The sequence below is a fragment of the Zootoca vivipara genome, chromosome 4 (genome assembly GCF_965207765.1).
Source record: "Zootoca vivipara chromosome 4, rZooViv2.hap1.1, whole genome shotgun sequence".
Classification (NCBI taxonomy): Eukaryota; Metazoa; Chordata; class Lepidosauria; order Squamata; family Lacertidae; genus Zootoca; species Zootoca vivipara.
In genome coordinates, this window is record NC_142587.1 from 25,892,292 (window position 1) to 25,909,112 (window position 16,821).

Below are 16,821 nucleotides of genomic sequence, written 5' to 3' on the forward strand. Positions count from 1 at the left end.
TAAATAATTAAAGTGGCCGTGCTCTCTGGTCGTGGGGTTTCTGGCTACATACTGTTGAAGAAGTAAACTGAGCGACATCTGTTCTCGGTGGCTCATTCTAAATTAAAAATGAGGAGTCATGGCTAACCATAATTTCACTAAACGTCCTAACTTCAGCGTTTTAGAACATGGCCTACACGTATCAGCTGCCTTTCCACATCTATTTCCCCCCACTTTCATTATCAGATGAATTGGAGGTTAGTCTGAATCCCATTCTTCTTCTCTCTAAACTCCCTCCTCCCTGCAGGATAAGGTAGTTATAGAAAATTATGGTCCAAGTGCAAGTTGGTGCCACACTTTCCACAGGTAGTTTAGACTTCTTGTTCAGTAAAATATCCACCACCATTCCAGGCTAAAACTTTGGGATTCAATTATTGGTCCTGGATTTGTGGAGACACAGCTAGGTATCTTGGATATCTTGTGATAACTTACATGGGATCACCTGGAGATCATGCAATAACAAAAAGCTGTCATGTGTTTTGTAGAACCATCCCATTACTTCTGCCTCTGAAAATGGTGCCCCTCATTTTGTGTCTTCTAGAAACACTTTTGGGAGATAAGTTACGTAGTTGCATTGTAACAGGTTTTGTAATGGTTTCTCAAATGAATAATCGCTGCAGTACGAGTCTTTCTTATCTACTAGCAGGAAAAACAGCAACAACTGGAAGTCAGTACAGTACAAGAAAACACGATTGCTTTGCTGTTCAACTTAGCTAGAAATTAAACAAATGATGAATTGTGCTTCAACATGTGATAAAAATAACTTGGCTATCTTTGTGAGCTATTATACAAATGTACTGTACATTTCTTCTTGGAAACACTTTCCTGTTGTCTATTTCACCCCTGATTTATATGAAGACTAGTAATATTACACCACACAAGTACCACAGCGAATCAGCAGTGAATGTCTGATCTTATTATGGAAGGTGCCTGTATAGGAGAGCTTGGTTAATTTTAAAATAAATTGTGTCACAAATTCATAATGATTTTTTTTTTACTTCTTTCTTGTTATAGCAAATTCAGGTAGCCAAATGCCTATTATTTTTGAAACAGATCGAACCCAAAATAAGGAAGTGGTTCCTTGGAACTTTCTGGGTATGCTGAGTTACAGTCGTTTATCACTGATGACAGAAAGATAAGAAAACCCTAGAGTACCTACTGTATTTTTCCATATATAAGACGTCCCCATGTATAAGATGCCCCTACAAATTTAGAAAATGAGCATATGCACTTTCCGTGTATAAGACACCTCCAGATTTTAAACCTTATTTTAAAGTAAAAAAGCAACCCTAGTCTTATACATGGAAAAGTAAGGTAACTTCATGTCTGCAACTAAGCCTGTAACACAAGTGCTCAACAGTAAGCAAAATCTTGTATTATTTCACTGTTTACCCTGCCTTCCCTTTGTTATTTACCCTATGTCAGATTTTAGATTGTATACTCCTCAGGGCAGGGATCTATCCTGCTCCATCATGCATACTAATGGTAAAATATAAAGGAAATGTATCTTCCAGAACTGTCTTGTGCTGCCACCTTTGGGTGGGGGTGCAGCATGACAACCAGTCACAGGTCCACTAAAATCCTGCCTTTTTCTATGGGCAACTCTTGCTTCCAGCCTGTGTTATGTGTGAAAAACAGAAGGTTTAATTAAACTCAAAGTCTGACAAACTGTTAAGTATCAATTTAGGCTGTTTACACATTACTGTTTACTCAGGTTTCCGTTTGCTCTGATGATGGCTGGTGTTTGAAGCCGTGTACACATTTCATTGGGACCCAGGTGGCGCTGTGGTCTAAACCACTGAGCCTAGGGCTTGCTGATCAGAAGGTCGGCGGTTCGAATCCCTGTGACGGGGTGAGCTCCCGTTGCTTGGTCCCAGCTCCTGCCAATCTAGCAGTTCGAAGGCACATCAAAGTGCAAGTAGATAAATAGGAACCGCTACAGTGGGAAGGTAAATGGTGTTTCCATGTGCTGCTCTGGTTTGCCAGAAGCGGCTTTGTCATGCTGGCCACATGACCTGGAAGCTATACGCCGGCTCCCTCGGCCAATAATGCGAGATGAGCGCGCAACCCCAGAGTCGGTCACGACTGGACCTAATGGTCAGGGGTTCCTTTACCTTTACCTTTACGTTACACATTTCATAGATAGCACAGTAGGGCAGGGGTCGGCAACCTAAGGCCCATGAGCTACAAGTGGCCCACGGGGGTCATTTAACCAGCCCACGAGCCACCCCCGAACCAAGTCGCCTGTTCAGCAAGTCCCTGTGCGCTGCGCTAAACTGGCGCGGTGCAAGGACTCGCTTCCGCGGTGCTGAAAATCGCATCTACGCAGACGCCAGAAATTGCGGGCATGCACGCGCAATCTGGCCCATGGAGGGATCTCCGTTGGAGTGAACCGGCCCAGGCGAGGTAAACCTTGCTGACCCCTGCAGTAGGGAAATGTCCCTGGAGGGTGGGAGCAGAAGGAAAAAGGCTTCTCATTTCCTTCTCCTCCTAACCTTGCACCTTCTTCCTTTTGAGAAGTGCTACAAGATTCCTTTTCCTGGCTGGCGGCGGGGTGGGAGATATACTGCAACATTTTGTTGCAGGTTGCAACGGTATGCCTCTTATTTTAGAGGCAAAAAGAGCTTGGGTTTTGAAACTATGGCTGAACAATTACACTGATAAGTGGGGGGGGGGTAAGGCAAGATTGGGGAGTGTAGAAAAATTAAGACATATGATTCTGAGATATCAAGGAGAAGTGAAGGGGGAGGAGTAATTCAATTTAAAAAACCATCTCCAGACAACCATAGCAGAACCCCTGTTATGTAACCTACAAGGAAGACGAAGCAAAGGGTTATAAATTGCCATTATAAGAGTGATGAAGGTCCTGTCTCTAATTCTTTTTAAAGTTGGCTATTACATCAGCTCAGTTGGCACTGGAGAGGCTGTGAAAAGATCGCAGGGGTCACCTTTCGAATCCTTCCTTGTGATTTTCTGGTATAACCACAACATCACAATTAATAATACACTACTTTGTATGCAAATTTTAATGACTCTTTCCCCTCAGCAATCTCCTTGTGCCCCATTTCCCCCCTCCCTCCCTCAATGTTATTTTCATAATGAAAGCCTCCAACTTCTATTTCTCCCATAGGAAGGAATAGGTAGTGGCCTGACCACAAAGAAGGATGGGAGTAATTTTGCTACGCACAGATTTATGTTAAATACTTGCAGAGAGAAATTATCAGCACAATTCAGATTTGTGTTCGTTCTGATCATTATTGGAAAAAAGTCAGCAAGTGTAACATTGATATGCTTTACAAATCCCATTGAGCTTATTCCTTGGGAACTCGTGAAATCATAGAATTGTAGAGTTGGAAAGGGATCCCAAGGGTCATCTAGTCCAACCCATTGCAATGCAGGAATCTCAACTTAAAGGATCCATGACAGGTGACCATCCAACCTCTGCTTAAAAGGAATGGGAGTCCACAACCCCCCAAGGGAGACCAACTCCACAAGCTTACAACTGAATATATATATATACGTACATACATATATATATATATATATGGTTACTAAAAACATTTGCACACAAATTGTGGATGAAAACAGCTTTTTTTTCAACTGTTAAAAATGAACAGAACAATAACCTCTCCAAATAAATATTTATTGTTTACGGCCTTAATCTCATTTGCTGCCATTATGGGTGAAGCATATTATTATTATTATTTGCATTATGGAAAACTTTATTTTCGAAACTGTGTATTTAACTTTCCCCCCCTTTCTGTGGAGTTAATCCAACCACAGGAAAAAATATATTGATTTCAATTTCATAGAATCATAGAGTTGGAAGAGACCACAAGGGCCATCCAGTCCAACCCCCTGCTAAGCAGGAAACACCATCAAAGCATTCTTGACATATGCCTGTCAAGCCTCTGCTTAAAGACCTCCAAAGAAGGAGACTCCACCACACTCCTTGGTAGCAAATTCCACTGCCGAACAGCTCTTACTGTCAGGAAGTTCTTCCTAATGCTTAGGTGGAATCTTCTTTCTTGTAGTTTGAATCCATTGCTCCGTGTCCGCTTCTCTGGAGCAGCAGAAAACAACCTTTCTCCCTCCTCTATATGACATCCTTTTACAGTGGTACCTCTACTTACGAATTTAATGCGTTCCAAACACACATTTGTAAGTCGAATCTCATAGGAATGCATTGGGAGAAAAAATTCATAAGTTGAAGCAACCCTATCTAAAAATTCGTAAGTAGAAAACATCCTATCTAAACCGCATCCAAGATGGCGGACGGAGCTCCATTTGTAAGTAGAAAAATTCGTAAGTAGAGTTATTTGTAAGTAGAGGTACCACTGTATATATTTGAACATGGCTATCATATAACCACCTTAACCTTCTCTTCTCCAGACTAAACATACCCAGCTCCCTAAGCCGTTCCTCATAAGGCATCATTTCCAGGCCTTTGACCATTTTGGTTGCCCTCCTCTGGACACGTTCCAGCTTGTCTGTATCCTTCTTGAACTGTGGTGCCCAGAACTGGACACAGTACTCCAGGTGAGGTCTGACCAGAGCAGAAGACAGTGGTACTATTACTTCCATTGATCTAGATGCTATACTCCTATTGATGCAGCCCAGAATTGCATTGGCTTTTTTAGCTGCTGCATTACATATAGGTGTTTGTATACCTGGCAGAACAGGCTTGTATAATAATATTTTTTTAAAAAAATACATTCACCATATGCAAGAGCTTTAAGATCTTTATTACCACTGCTGCTGTACAGAATAATAAGGAAATATTTTCAACAGCAAGTTTTTTTAAAAAAAATATTGTCCATATGAATGCTCATATTATGAACAGAAAAAGATGGTGACCAGAGCATATTGCCAGCCAAACTGAATGGCAGCAATACAGACAGTGCTGTTTCTTAGACAAATGATATGCTTAACCAAGCAGCCAGAATGCTTGTATTGCATTAATATATCCATATGTGCTTCCATTAGCATTTTAACAAGTATAGCAGATACAGTTTAAATATATGTCAGGTATATTTTTCTCCTGTTTATCACCCCCCCCACACACACAAAAAAGCTGTCTCATTTCATCTAACAAAATAGGTAATGTAGGATGGGATAACTTATCTATGGTCTTCATAGTTCTCTTATTTGTCTTTTTTGCCCAGTGTGTAAATTTGTTTGTCCATAAGGTACCACAATAGTTGTTTTTGCTGCAACATCGTAACACAATGATTCCTTCCCAACATTCTGTGTAATCTTTCTCATACACATCCATTTCGTATCCCCCTTTTGCAAAATTTATCTGCGGTGATGCTAAATAATTCTGCTTATGCCACACAAGACTGAGCCAGGTAAATAAATTATTCTCCCCCAACCCCTTTTCAAATGACCTGTTTTTAAAGCAATAAATGCAAAGTCAACTATTTGTTGTTTTCAGGCCACATAACTCCTTCAAGACTGAGCAAAAATATACCCTCCCAACCATGGCTGTGCTGTTTACCTGGGAAAGTGCAACTCTTTCTATTGGGATATTTAACATGGTATCTAATTACAGGTAGGTAGCCGTGTTGGTCTGCCGTAGTTGAAACAAAATAAAAAAGTTCCTTCAGTAGCACCTTAGAGACCAACTAAGTTTTTCATTGGTATGAGCTTCCGTGTGCATGCACACTTCTTCAGATACACTTAGATGGTATCTAAGTGTAGCAATAAAAAAATAATAATGAAAAGATCTACTGGGATGTTCCAAAGTTTTAATTGGTATAGTTTCTGAACTAGGACTGTGATAATCTCCTGTACTTCCCTTTAAAAAAGGTAAAGGACCCCTGACAGTTAAGTCCAGTCGCGAACGACTCTGGGGTTGCAGTGCTCATCTCGCTTTACTGGCCAAGGGAGCCGATGTTTCTCCGCAGACAATTTTCCAGGTCATGTGGCCAGCATGACTAAGCCGCTTCTGGCGAAACCAGAGCAGCACACGGAAATGCCGTTTACCTTCCTGCCGGAAAGGTACCTATTTATCTACTTGCACTTTGACGTGCTTTTGAACTGCTAGGTTGGCAGGCGCTGGGACTGAGCAATGGGAGCCCACCCCGTCGCGGGGATTTAAACCACCGACCTTCCGATTGGCAAGCCTTAGGCTCAGTGGTTTAGACCACAGCGTCACCCGAGTCCCTGTACTTCCCTTTAGTCATGCTAAAACTGCATTCGCCATAGGTGGATAACTTGATCGGTAGAGCATGAGACTCTTAATCTCTGGGTCGTGGGTTCGAACCCCATGTTGGGCAAAGGATTCTTGCATTGCAGGGGGCTAGACTAGATGACCCTCATGATCCCTTCCAACTCTACGAGTCTTATCATTGTAGCCAGATGACACAAATAGCTCACAATCATCATAATGGAACAGGTGCTTTTATAAGCCCACTGTAAAAATTAACTTTCAAGGGACACCCCTTCCTTTATTAGCTTCCATTGGCAGATGAAGACAGTACAGTGGAACCTTGGGTTGTGAACGTGATCCGTGCGCGACACACGTTCGCAACCCGCAATGCCACGTCTGTGCACATGTGTGATGCAATTCTGTGCATGCGCAAAGCGTGATTTAGCAAGCGCCGAAACCTGGAAGTAATCCGTTCCGGTACTTCCAGGTTTGGCGCATCCGTAACCCGAAAACGCGCAACCCGCAGGGATCGCAACCCGAGGTATGACTGTATCATTCCTGGTATCTGATCACTGATGGCTGGCATATATTATATTTTATGCGTGAATTTTCATTTTTGTTGGTTGTTTTGGGTTAGCATGATAACTTAAATACAGTGGTACCTCTACTTACGAATAACTCTACTTACAAATGTTTCTACTTATGAATGGAGCTCCGTCCGCCATCTTGGATGCGGTTTAGATAGGATTTTTTCTACTTACAAATTTTTAGATAGGGTTGCTTTGACTTACGAATTTTTTCTCCCAATGCATTCCTATGGGATTCGACTCACAATTTTTTTCAACTTACGAATGTGCATTCGGAACGCATTTAATTCGTAAGTAGATGTAACACTGTAGGTTGTTTATGTTTTAGCGCTATGTGTTTTGCATAGTCTTAAGTACCTTCTGGTGGTGAACACAGCTGATAAATACAATAAAATTAATCTTATGGTGATAAGGTTCCACAAATATAATTTGTAACCTGCTGTCACAGATGGGGTGTTGGCTACTCCCGAGTAAGCACTCCACACATCCTCTGGATTTTCATAGTTTTATTGTGCATGCTATATACAGTGGTGAGATGTCTCAAATCATGTCTGCTCTGCATGGGGCAGAAGCCCACAATGGCGTCTTGTGGGCTCTGACCCCCCTTTTAAGCCTGGGCATCCAAACGCCCCTCCTCCTTGCTCTATGGGTCCTCCGTGGTCCCAAACCAGGCTCCTGAGGTGCCGGTCTACCTCCTTTCCAGCCCCTGCTGAAGCTAGCTCCTCCCCTGCTTCCCTGCTACCAGCCTGGAGCTGAGCCACCAGGACTCTGCAGAGCCCTGGACCCGTCTTAACCCTTCCTGTTCCTGATTTAAACTCCCAGACTTGCTGCTTCTCTCCCATCTGATGGAAGTAAGCAGATTGGGCTGCTCTCTGCAAGCCCTCTCTCTTACACCTGCCATTTTAGTTGTGTTGCGAAGTGGAAATTATTACAGAACAAAAATGCCAACACAGTTCTTTTATACCTGTTAATATTCTTCAACTCTAACCCTTATGGTTGTGTTGTATTTCCTCTTCATCTGTGTTTCTTCAAATGACAAACAAGCTCTTATGTAAGCAGAAACTTATAGATGATAACTTATAGATGAGACTATGATCACTACTCACAGATTTTAGAAAAAAAGTTGCCCCATAGCTGTTGAAAATTTGGAAGTTGTAGAAAAGGGTTCTGGCTATAACCATTGCTTTCGGTTTGCCTTTATCTCTGCTAACAGCAGCTGTTACTTTTATGCTTAATTAATTATGCATTTTTTAAAAAGAGCAACAGACAGGGATAGAGAAGGGCAAGCTGGAGCGCACTTTTTCTCTACTGCAAAAATGGTCAAAATATAAGCTGACATTTTATTTTTCATGATTCAGAAGAGCTTCTGTAGAAATGAAATGTCACCCCTAATTTCAATGCCTTCTAGGCCACATCCCCAGAAGAACTCTTCTAGAATAGGACTGGCCTGGAACTTGGCTTGTTGGGTACCGTATTCATTCGTTTCTGGGAGCTTTATGTCTAAAGGAGGGCTGGGGAACTTGTGGGCCTCCAAAATTTGGACTCTCAAGTTCCATCAGCTCCAGCCAGCATGGCCAGTGGTCTGGAGTGATGAGAGACTTGTAGTTCGGCACCTTCTGGGAGATCAAAGTTTACCTCCCCCAATCTAAACCAAGATACTTGGTAGTTGGTTGTGATTATATATGACTTTTTAAATTTTTATTGAGGGTTTTCTTGGTTTACAAAGGTAATACAGTGTCTCATAATTATTCCATTGTTACACATCAATCTTGCTTGTTGAGACATTAGGAAGAAGAGGGGGGAAAGAAGGGGGCGGGATGGGGGTGGGTGGGGTGTCTATGTTTCTGTTTTCCTTGATATATGTAGGGGTTCAGTGTCAGCGTTGTTTATGCGGGTTCTCTGTTGTTCACTTGTGTTCCTTCGTTGGTGAGAGAGGTCGGGGGTTGGCGTAGGGTGTGATTATTCATTTGTGGATGGCTGTGGTGGTCTTTGGTTTCTTGTGTGAGTGGGGGTGGGTGGGTGCTTTTGATTAGTTTAACCATATTGATTTTTATGCTGACGGTGGGTTTTTGTCATTGTCTTGTTGGGCTGTGTAAGTGATGAAGGGGAACCATATTGGGGTGAAGGTGTCTTCTTCTTTCTGTCCCCGTGTCATTTTCGGCTTACCTTATATATGACTTTTGATACAGGATATTAAGTGCACTTGTGAGCTTTTCTCTCATTTTCCCTCCGTTACATTTTATTGTTTCAATATTTTTTAACATATACAACCAAAGCGCAAAATAAATAAAAAAATCATCTTTTCTCTTTATTTTTGGCGACTTCCCACCCCATTTTCCATAGTTGTTGTTTCTCCCCTCCTGCTGCACCCTGTCTTCTTATCTATCAAATCACAATCATGATACCTTATAATCTAATCTCTTCTGTTGGTCATAGCTCAAATGTTGCTCGTGAGTTCATCATACTTCTTAAGGAATCAACAACAACAAAAAAGGAATCCATTATCCCATAAGGAATGGAAGCATTGAAGTCTTGCGAGCTTTTCTCACGCTGCTTGTGAGTGGTGTGTGGAGGTTGTTAATGCAGGACAGAAAATTGAAAGGGTGGCTTAAGAATCCTAGGCAATCTAAATACTATATTTGCCTTTTGGATGAAGGAAAAACAAAAAAAGGGGGGATATTGTTTGGTTTTCACATGGAAACTAAAATGTACTCTTGGACTAATTAAGCTGAGGTCAACTGCATGTGGAATATAGTAGTGTGTGGAAAGGGGTATTGGGCCTTTGCTACGGTACTGGTTAGAGAGAAATGGTAGTTAACTGTTTCTGCCTGCTTGTTTGCCTTCTGTCTGGGCAATGAAAATATGCCATAGGGCACGGTTGCCAACATGGTGCCCTCCATGCTGAAGTCCCTTCAGTCCCAGCCAGCGGAGCTAATGATCAGGGGATGATGGGAATTGTAGCCCAACCACACGGACTACCTGTCACAGAGAGCTGGTCATGGAAGGAGAAGCCAAGGTCTCTCACACTCATCTGTGCTTTCTTTCTGGAGAGCATGATCACGACCTTGTTGGATTGGATCCAACAAGTCCCTTCCTCCACACCACATGGCACAGTGAGAGAGGCTAGGCAGACACCTGCTTTTTATTGTTATCTCCCCACAAAAGCGTGTGGGGAGAGGGCAGGTGAGTGATCAGAGACCACCTCTTGCTCAACCAGGAGATGAAATGCTGGGTGATGCTGTGGAGCAGGCATGGCCAAACTTGGCCCTCCAGAAGTTTTGGGACTACAACTCCCATCTAGCTAACAGGACCAGTGGTCAGGGATGATGGGAATTGTAGTCCCCAAACATCTGGAGGGCAAAGATTGGCCATGCCTGCGTGTGGAGGCAGCCACCATGCCCTCTTGTTCATCTGTTCTCTCTGGGTGGCACAGCAGGTTCACCCAGGTGAGCTTCCACTGCTGGAGACCCCTCAAAGGGGGAATCCAGGAGGGAGGGAGGGAGGGAGGATGAGGTGACTGCTCCTTCCATGACCCATGACCAACCCTCTTATGTTACACCACCCAGAGCAAGGGCAGGGAGCCATTTTCAGTGCAAGGGGCCCACTCCCATCCGCACTGCTCAAGTTCAAGGACACATTAAGGACACATTCTAGCCCTAGCTTGACAAAATACTCGTGGGATAAAGCAGCATTAGCGTGGGATGTGACCCAGGAACTCCATTCCTTTTGTTCCATCCCGCTTGCTGCTGCATCTTCTCTGCCCCACAATGGAAAGGCGGGAAGTTGACCGGGCGGCTGCCTTTCCCCTTTGCACGAGCCTGGAGGCGAGCGGGTTGCTCCGGAGCCCTCAGCCGCCCTCGCAGCGTGGCGAGGCGGGATCTCTCTCTTCCCCCTCCAGTAGCGCCCAAGGACCCCGGGGAGAGCGACTGGCTCGCTCGCTCCTCCCCCCTCGGGCTCCGGCGCCGCCTCTGGTCCTGCCCTCCGGCGGCGGCAGCGCCTGCCTCCCAACTAGCCTCCTTTCCTTACGGCCAGTTTATTCCCGAGGCGAGCCGTGCATGCTGTCCTCGGCGTCCCGCCGTGTGGCGAAGAGCGCGGCGCTCGGAGGATGCAGCCGCCCGCTGCTCCGGTTTCCATGACTGACCCTTTGGCCATGCTGGACCCCACAGGTAAGTCCTGCAGGCGGAGGGCGAGCAGAGCCGGAGAAGCAGCGAGGGAGAAGCAGGTTGGCTTATCTCCCGCCTTCCTTCTGTACCCGGCACAGTTTTACACCATGGGGAAACTGATATCTATATCTGTCGTTTTTGCTTCCAGTAGTTTCAGAGGGAGGCTTGCATGCCCATGGATAAGTGAGAAGGGAATATAAGATTTTATTTCCCGCTCCACAGTCTGGGAGAGAAGGAGACTGCACCCCCAACCCTCCTTCGGAAATATTGGCACGTCGTGAGGATCCTCTGGAGCCCAGCTCACTCGTGTTCTGCCTGCTATGAACTTCTAGAATGGGGGTGTCTCCCCCCCCCTGAGTTGGGCACAGGGCAGATTTCACACGACCAAGAAGACACGAGTTCTTAAGAACTTGCGCGTTGAACTCTGGAGGGAGAAACCAACGGAGCCAAAAGGCCAGGAAATTATGCCAAACCTTCTCCCACTTTGGAGAGACTAACAAGTGTTTGCAAAAAAACCCCCCAAAAACACAGCCCACCGGAGCTTCTAAGAGCTCTTCATGCTCTTAGGAAGGGCGATTCATTCTGCACAGCGAAGGCTCCCTACTGCCTTTCATGTCTTTGAGCTCATTCCTCCTAGGCACGTCTACTGCAGCCCAACGTGGGAAGCTGACTTAAAGCGAGTTAGACCTTGAGTCCACCTGGCTTAGTATTGTTAGCGTTGACTGGCAGTGGCCCTCCAGGATTTCAGAAAGGGAAGCGGGGCATTCCCATGCTTGCCTGGAAATGCCAGTGAATGATTTTGGGGACCTTCATCACGCAAAGCAGATTTTGTATCATCTGATCTACAACCCTTTCCTCAAAGACACTTTCAAGTAGGCTGAACTAGTATGTCTTGTTCTCCTCCAACCCCAATATCATAGGCTATAGATATATACAGTGCTATTTTTCTAGAAGAAGAGGTGCCAGAGCTCACCACGAACTTCCTTGTTCTCTCAGAGATAATAGATAGACAGACATTTCAGAGGTTCTTTTGATACTCCTTTAACCAATTTATTGCTTTGGGGGCGGGGCGGGACTGGGAGGCGATCTGAGTTTCTCTGTAAGGATCTGTTGTCTGCCTCCCCCTCCTGACTAAGGCGCAATAAAGCTGCTGTTAACTTTTTCCCGCCCCCTGAGAGGACTGCCGTGTACATAAATCTATTCATATATATATATGAATAGATAGATAAATAAATAAAAACAAGGCCACGGAATCATGCTGCATGCTTTCATCTGAACTATCCATCTTAAATGTTGCAGGTTATCGGTTTCTGGTTGAAAATTAGTAGTAATAAAATATATATAATTACATTCGAAATCTTGTGTAGACATGGTGCTTGTTTTACTGCCTATCATCGTATGTCTTTAAACAGCAACTGGGGCAAGCGGCTTATTACCGAAGAGTCCCATGCTATGATTCTCAGTGATTGAGGTTGCCCCTTGATGAAAGAAAGAAAGAGAGAAAGAAAGAGAGAAAGAAAGAAAGAACTTCCATACAGCAAAGAGATGACATCCCACAGGCATTAATTGCCATGCAGATTCATACATGTGAATTTCACTCCAGGAATACATACTGTTGACCAAAGCCATGTGCAATTTTTGCTGTGTTAACGTACACACAGGTGTTTCTTAAAGGAATTTTGTCACGCTTCAGGTAGCCCTCAGATACTGATTGGCGTTGGATAAAATGAAGAGTGGCAATATGATTCATGGTTTCTCTCATAATTTTTCCACATGTTCAAAAAGCCTGGAGTTTGGGAGAGCATTTCTCTGTCTAGATACAGATACACACATCTCTGAACTACAAAGGAACTATGAGCCACTTGCTTCTCTTTCTCTCCTCAGAAGCCGCCCAGGGGTACTCTTTGACCCTTGGAGCACTGGGCATGCCAAGTACAAAGTACTGGTGCGTCCTCCCTTCCCCACTCCTTTGGGAACAATTCATATACAGAAAAACCACATTATGTTGAAGCCTGACCATCTATGAAGACTTACGCATTTTCCGGCATTGAAATCATGGTATGAAGGGTTATGAAGAGCAAAAAAATAAGAGTGGCTTTGAAAATGTGAAGAATGCATTTCGTTCACCACTGAGTATAGAGGGAAATACAGTGGTACCTCGGTTTAAGTACACAATTGGTTCCGGAAGTCCGTACTTAACCTGAAGCCTACTTAACCTGAAGTGAACTTTCCCATTGAAAGTAATGGAAAGTGGTTTAATCCATTCCAGACGGGTCCGAGGAGTACTTAAACTGAAAGTACTCAAACTGAGGTATGACTGTATTAGTCCTTTCTGGGCAGCTTCTCCCATCTCTTTGGAAAAGAAATTTAGGGAGCCTAATTGGATTTAAAGAAAAGGTCAGGGAAGCCCTGTGTGGAATTTAACTTTTGCAGTAAAGTTTCTAATAATATGCACACTTACCTAGGAATCTTAAAACAAGAAGAAGCACCCATTCCAATGAAGGAAAGCAATTAATTGGAATCGTCCCTCTGATGGCAACCAACATGTGTGAGCACATCTTGTATTTTAGTTTTAGCCGTGTCTTAAAGAACACTGTTCTGACTTAAAATTGTAGTGTGTTGAATTCTCCTACCTTTGGGAAACACTATTCCATACATTGTTTTATGTGGAATAGCTATTGTATCCTGATTCTGTCCTCATTGTTTCAAATATAAGACTAGAACTGTGATAAATAGATACGTTGACAACATTTATATCCCTTGGTTTTGCCACTCGTTAATCATCCTGATTGTGTGGGCAAACGGAAGCTAAAGGATGTTTAGATAGATGTAACTGCACATTGTTTACTGGGGGGATGGAGGTTCAAAATGCCACTTTTCAGATCTTTCCAAATATATTTTTTGTACACAATTTGCAGAATGGACAAAAATCTGGCAAGGGAGCTTACAGTATGCATGAGACTAAAATAGTGGGAGGCAAGCAACTTGTTCTGGATTTGTTCTGGATCCTATTGTTGATTGTTATTGATTGCCATGCATTTTTTTTAAAGCCCAATTACAACTCCCTTTAAGTATTTTTAAGTCTCATTGATTTCAGTGAGAGAATTATGTACTTGGAGCTTCTTAATTGGAATTCCAATTAAGGCATACATCATGATCCAAAGGGACCACTGGATCATGATGTATGCCTTTTTATTTTTGCCCTTTTCCTGCTAATCCACTTGAATGGTAATGTTGCATATTTACTAGTTCATTTGTGTGGTGCTGCTGGTGGCTGTATAGTTAACTCAATTACTGCATGCATAGAGGAGTCCTAGCTTATCATCTTGTTCAATAGCAAACTGGAAAACATGATATGATGTGCTTCTGAGAACCTTAAGGGAAGAGACTGTTTGGAATGTAAAGGTTCTCTTTTAGAATCCTTCAGTAGAAGTCTGTTTCAGGCTATGATATTTACAATCAACTTCCATTTTACCAGCAGAATTTTCTTGCAGTTTGCCTTTATTTGGAAGATATGTGCTAGTGATTTCAGCCAGATTTCCTTCAAAGGAATCATGCTTAGGCTGGGACACAATTGTTTTTTGGAACAAGGAAGAAAGAGTTTAAAATAAGAACAGGGTGGTAGAATTGTTGCCGTGCAGCCGTTTAGAGTTATGGCCTACTATTTCAAATATATTAGTTTCCTATCTTTCCAACCTCTTTTTACGCTGGTCTCTCAATTCTTTTGACAAAAGCAATGGCAGCATCCAATGATGTCCTTCTGCTCATGCAACAGAGATCAGCTTGTGCAATGGGACTTCCATGTTCTCTTTCTCCTTCCTCCAGCTCTCCCATGTGCCCAAAAGTCTGCTCTGGAAGGTTCGCTGGTGCCATAGAATAGATCGATAGATAGATCTTAACCTTTTGGTAAAAATAAATAGTTGGTGTTCTTCTTCAGGCCCATTTGTTAAAGTCTTTAGAACTGTTTGTTTAGACCATGCAAAGTGGGGCATGCACAAATGTTGCATTGTGGATTTCTCCTATTCAGGACCTAAGCCAGCCATGTCTAATTCCAGGAACTCAATTCAATGCCCTTTCCAACCAGGTCCCTTCCCTCAACAGACATTATTATCTGGCTACTGAGCATTAGACTGATTAGCTTTCCTCCCTAAATAATTGTACTTCTGCAAACTTGTTCCTTTGAGCATGCTGATATATCCTTCATAATTTTCAGTGGTCCTGATTTAGCTACAAACCTGTTAGCACTCACCAAGTTCTTACACTGATGTATAAAGTGTTGGGTCTCTTCTGTTTGCAAAAGGTTTTTTTAAATAGATGCAAGGTTATTTTTATATAAAAAAACCCCTCTGTCTTTTCTGATTACCACAGTTGTGGCAGCTGGATTTATGTTTCCATTTTAGCTATTCCAGATTACCTATTTGATAGAATATTTTTTACTTAGCTTTTTCCTGCTTTTGTCTCCCTTAACTTGTATTCTCATAAAGTAATATATATGTCACATAAATATATATGTCACATAAAAGTCAGATCCAATACTTTATTGCTTCCATAACTTTTAAAAATTAAAACCAGTACAATGTAAAATATCTGTACTGTATACTGATTTTTGTCTGAATAGTGTTAGGTAAGCAATTCTTGCCATCATGACACACTATAAAATATATATATATAAAAGAAATATTTCCTGTTAATTTTGTTGCTGTCTTGCCCACTTGTCTTTGGGTGGTATATTTAAAAACAATACTGCTCAGAGAGATTTTCATTAAAACTTTGAAATAAAGACACATGAGGATTCTGTTACCTTAACCGGTCATTAAATTATTTATTGGAGAAGTAATTGATACCAAAGCAATGGAGTCAACATTAATACTGTATTACTATAGCTAAATTATTGAGAACATAAAATCAGGGTTTCTCTCCCCTCTTCTCTTAAATTCAACGAGCTAAGGATCTGCATATATAATATACACAACCAGGTTACCATGTAAATTCATAATAGCCTGGTCTTGGGGTTTGCAGTAGCACCTATTTATTACGGTAGTTTCTCTGTGTGCTGGACAAATCAAACATTTTTTTTTTCAGAGGAAGCAATTGTGAAAAGCATATTGTGGACTATACACATTAAGCCATGTAGTATGAGGATGCAATGTATAATGCACCATTCTTTAAATTTTCCTGTAAAACCTGCCCCCCCCCCATGGACAAATATAATTCTTTAAATGTTGTTGTTGCTACCAAATGTTTGGATACTGAATGTTATGGTACTGATAATATTCTCTGTGTGTACGTATTCTTTCTTATAAAAGCTGGTTCACCGTGTTACCAGTGATTAAATGTTTAGAACATTTTTTGTCACATCATGCAATTTAGAAAAGTGTAAAGTCTTACGCTCAAGTGGAATAATCCTTACTTATCTAAGTAATACCCACTTTCTGTAACTCACTGTGCAAGGCGTTTGTATATACTAGGAAGTTCAGTCCTCTGCATGCTTACTCAAATGTGAGTTTCACTGAATCTTACCTTCCAAGTCCCGGACTGCAGAATCTGGGACCGGCAGCCGTGTGACACCGGAAGTTGCGTCAACACAACTTCCGGTGTCGCTTTGCCCTTCTATGGGCACCAAAAATGGCCGCCGCCGGCTTTGAAAGTCGCTTGTACGCATGTCAGGAAGTCCGTCGACGCAACTTCCGGTGTCGCTCCGCCCATCTATGGGCACTAAAAATGGCCGCCGCTGACACCAATCGTGTCTATGCACTTCCGGACATGTGTAGATGCGACTTTTGAAGCCGGCGGCCATTTTTGGTGCCCATAGAAGGGCAAATCGGAAAGAAAAAAAATGGCCGCCGGCAGGAGAAAATAATGGAGAAAAACGGGAGAC

General features: G+C 42.8%; 1 protein-coding gene across 1 annotated transcript in view; it reads left to right on the plus strand.

Annotated features, from left to right (window-relative positions):
- Positions 1-10,806: 10,806 nt before the first annotated feature.
- The window catches only part of TMEM255B (transmembrane protein 255B), a 36,645-nt gene continuing 30,630 nt past the window's right edge, over positions 10,807-16,821 (plus strand). Inside the window, exon 1 of the mRNA XM_035114879.3 lies at positions 10,807-10,946. Within this exon, the coding sequence (XP_034970770.1) occupies positions 10,886-10,946 (61 nt within the window). The 5' untranslated portion in view covers positions 10,807-10,885. The remainder of the gene's footprint in view (positions 10,947-16,821) is intronic.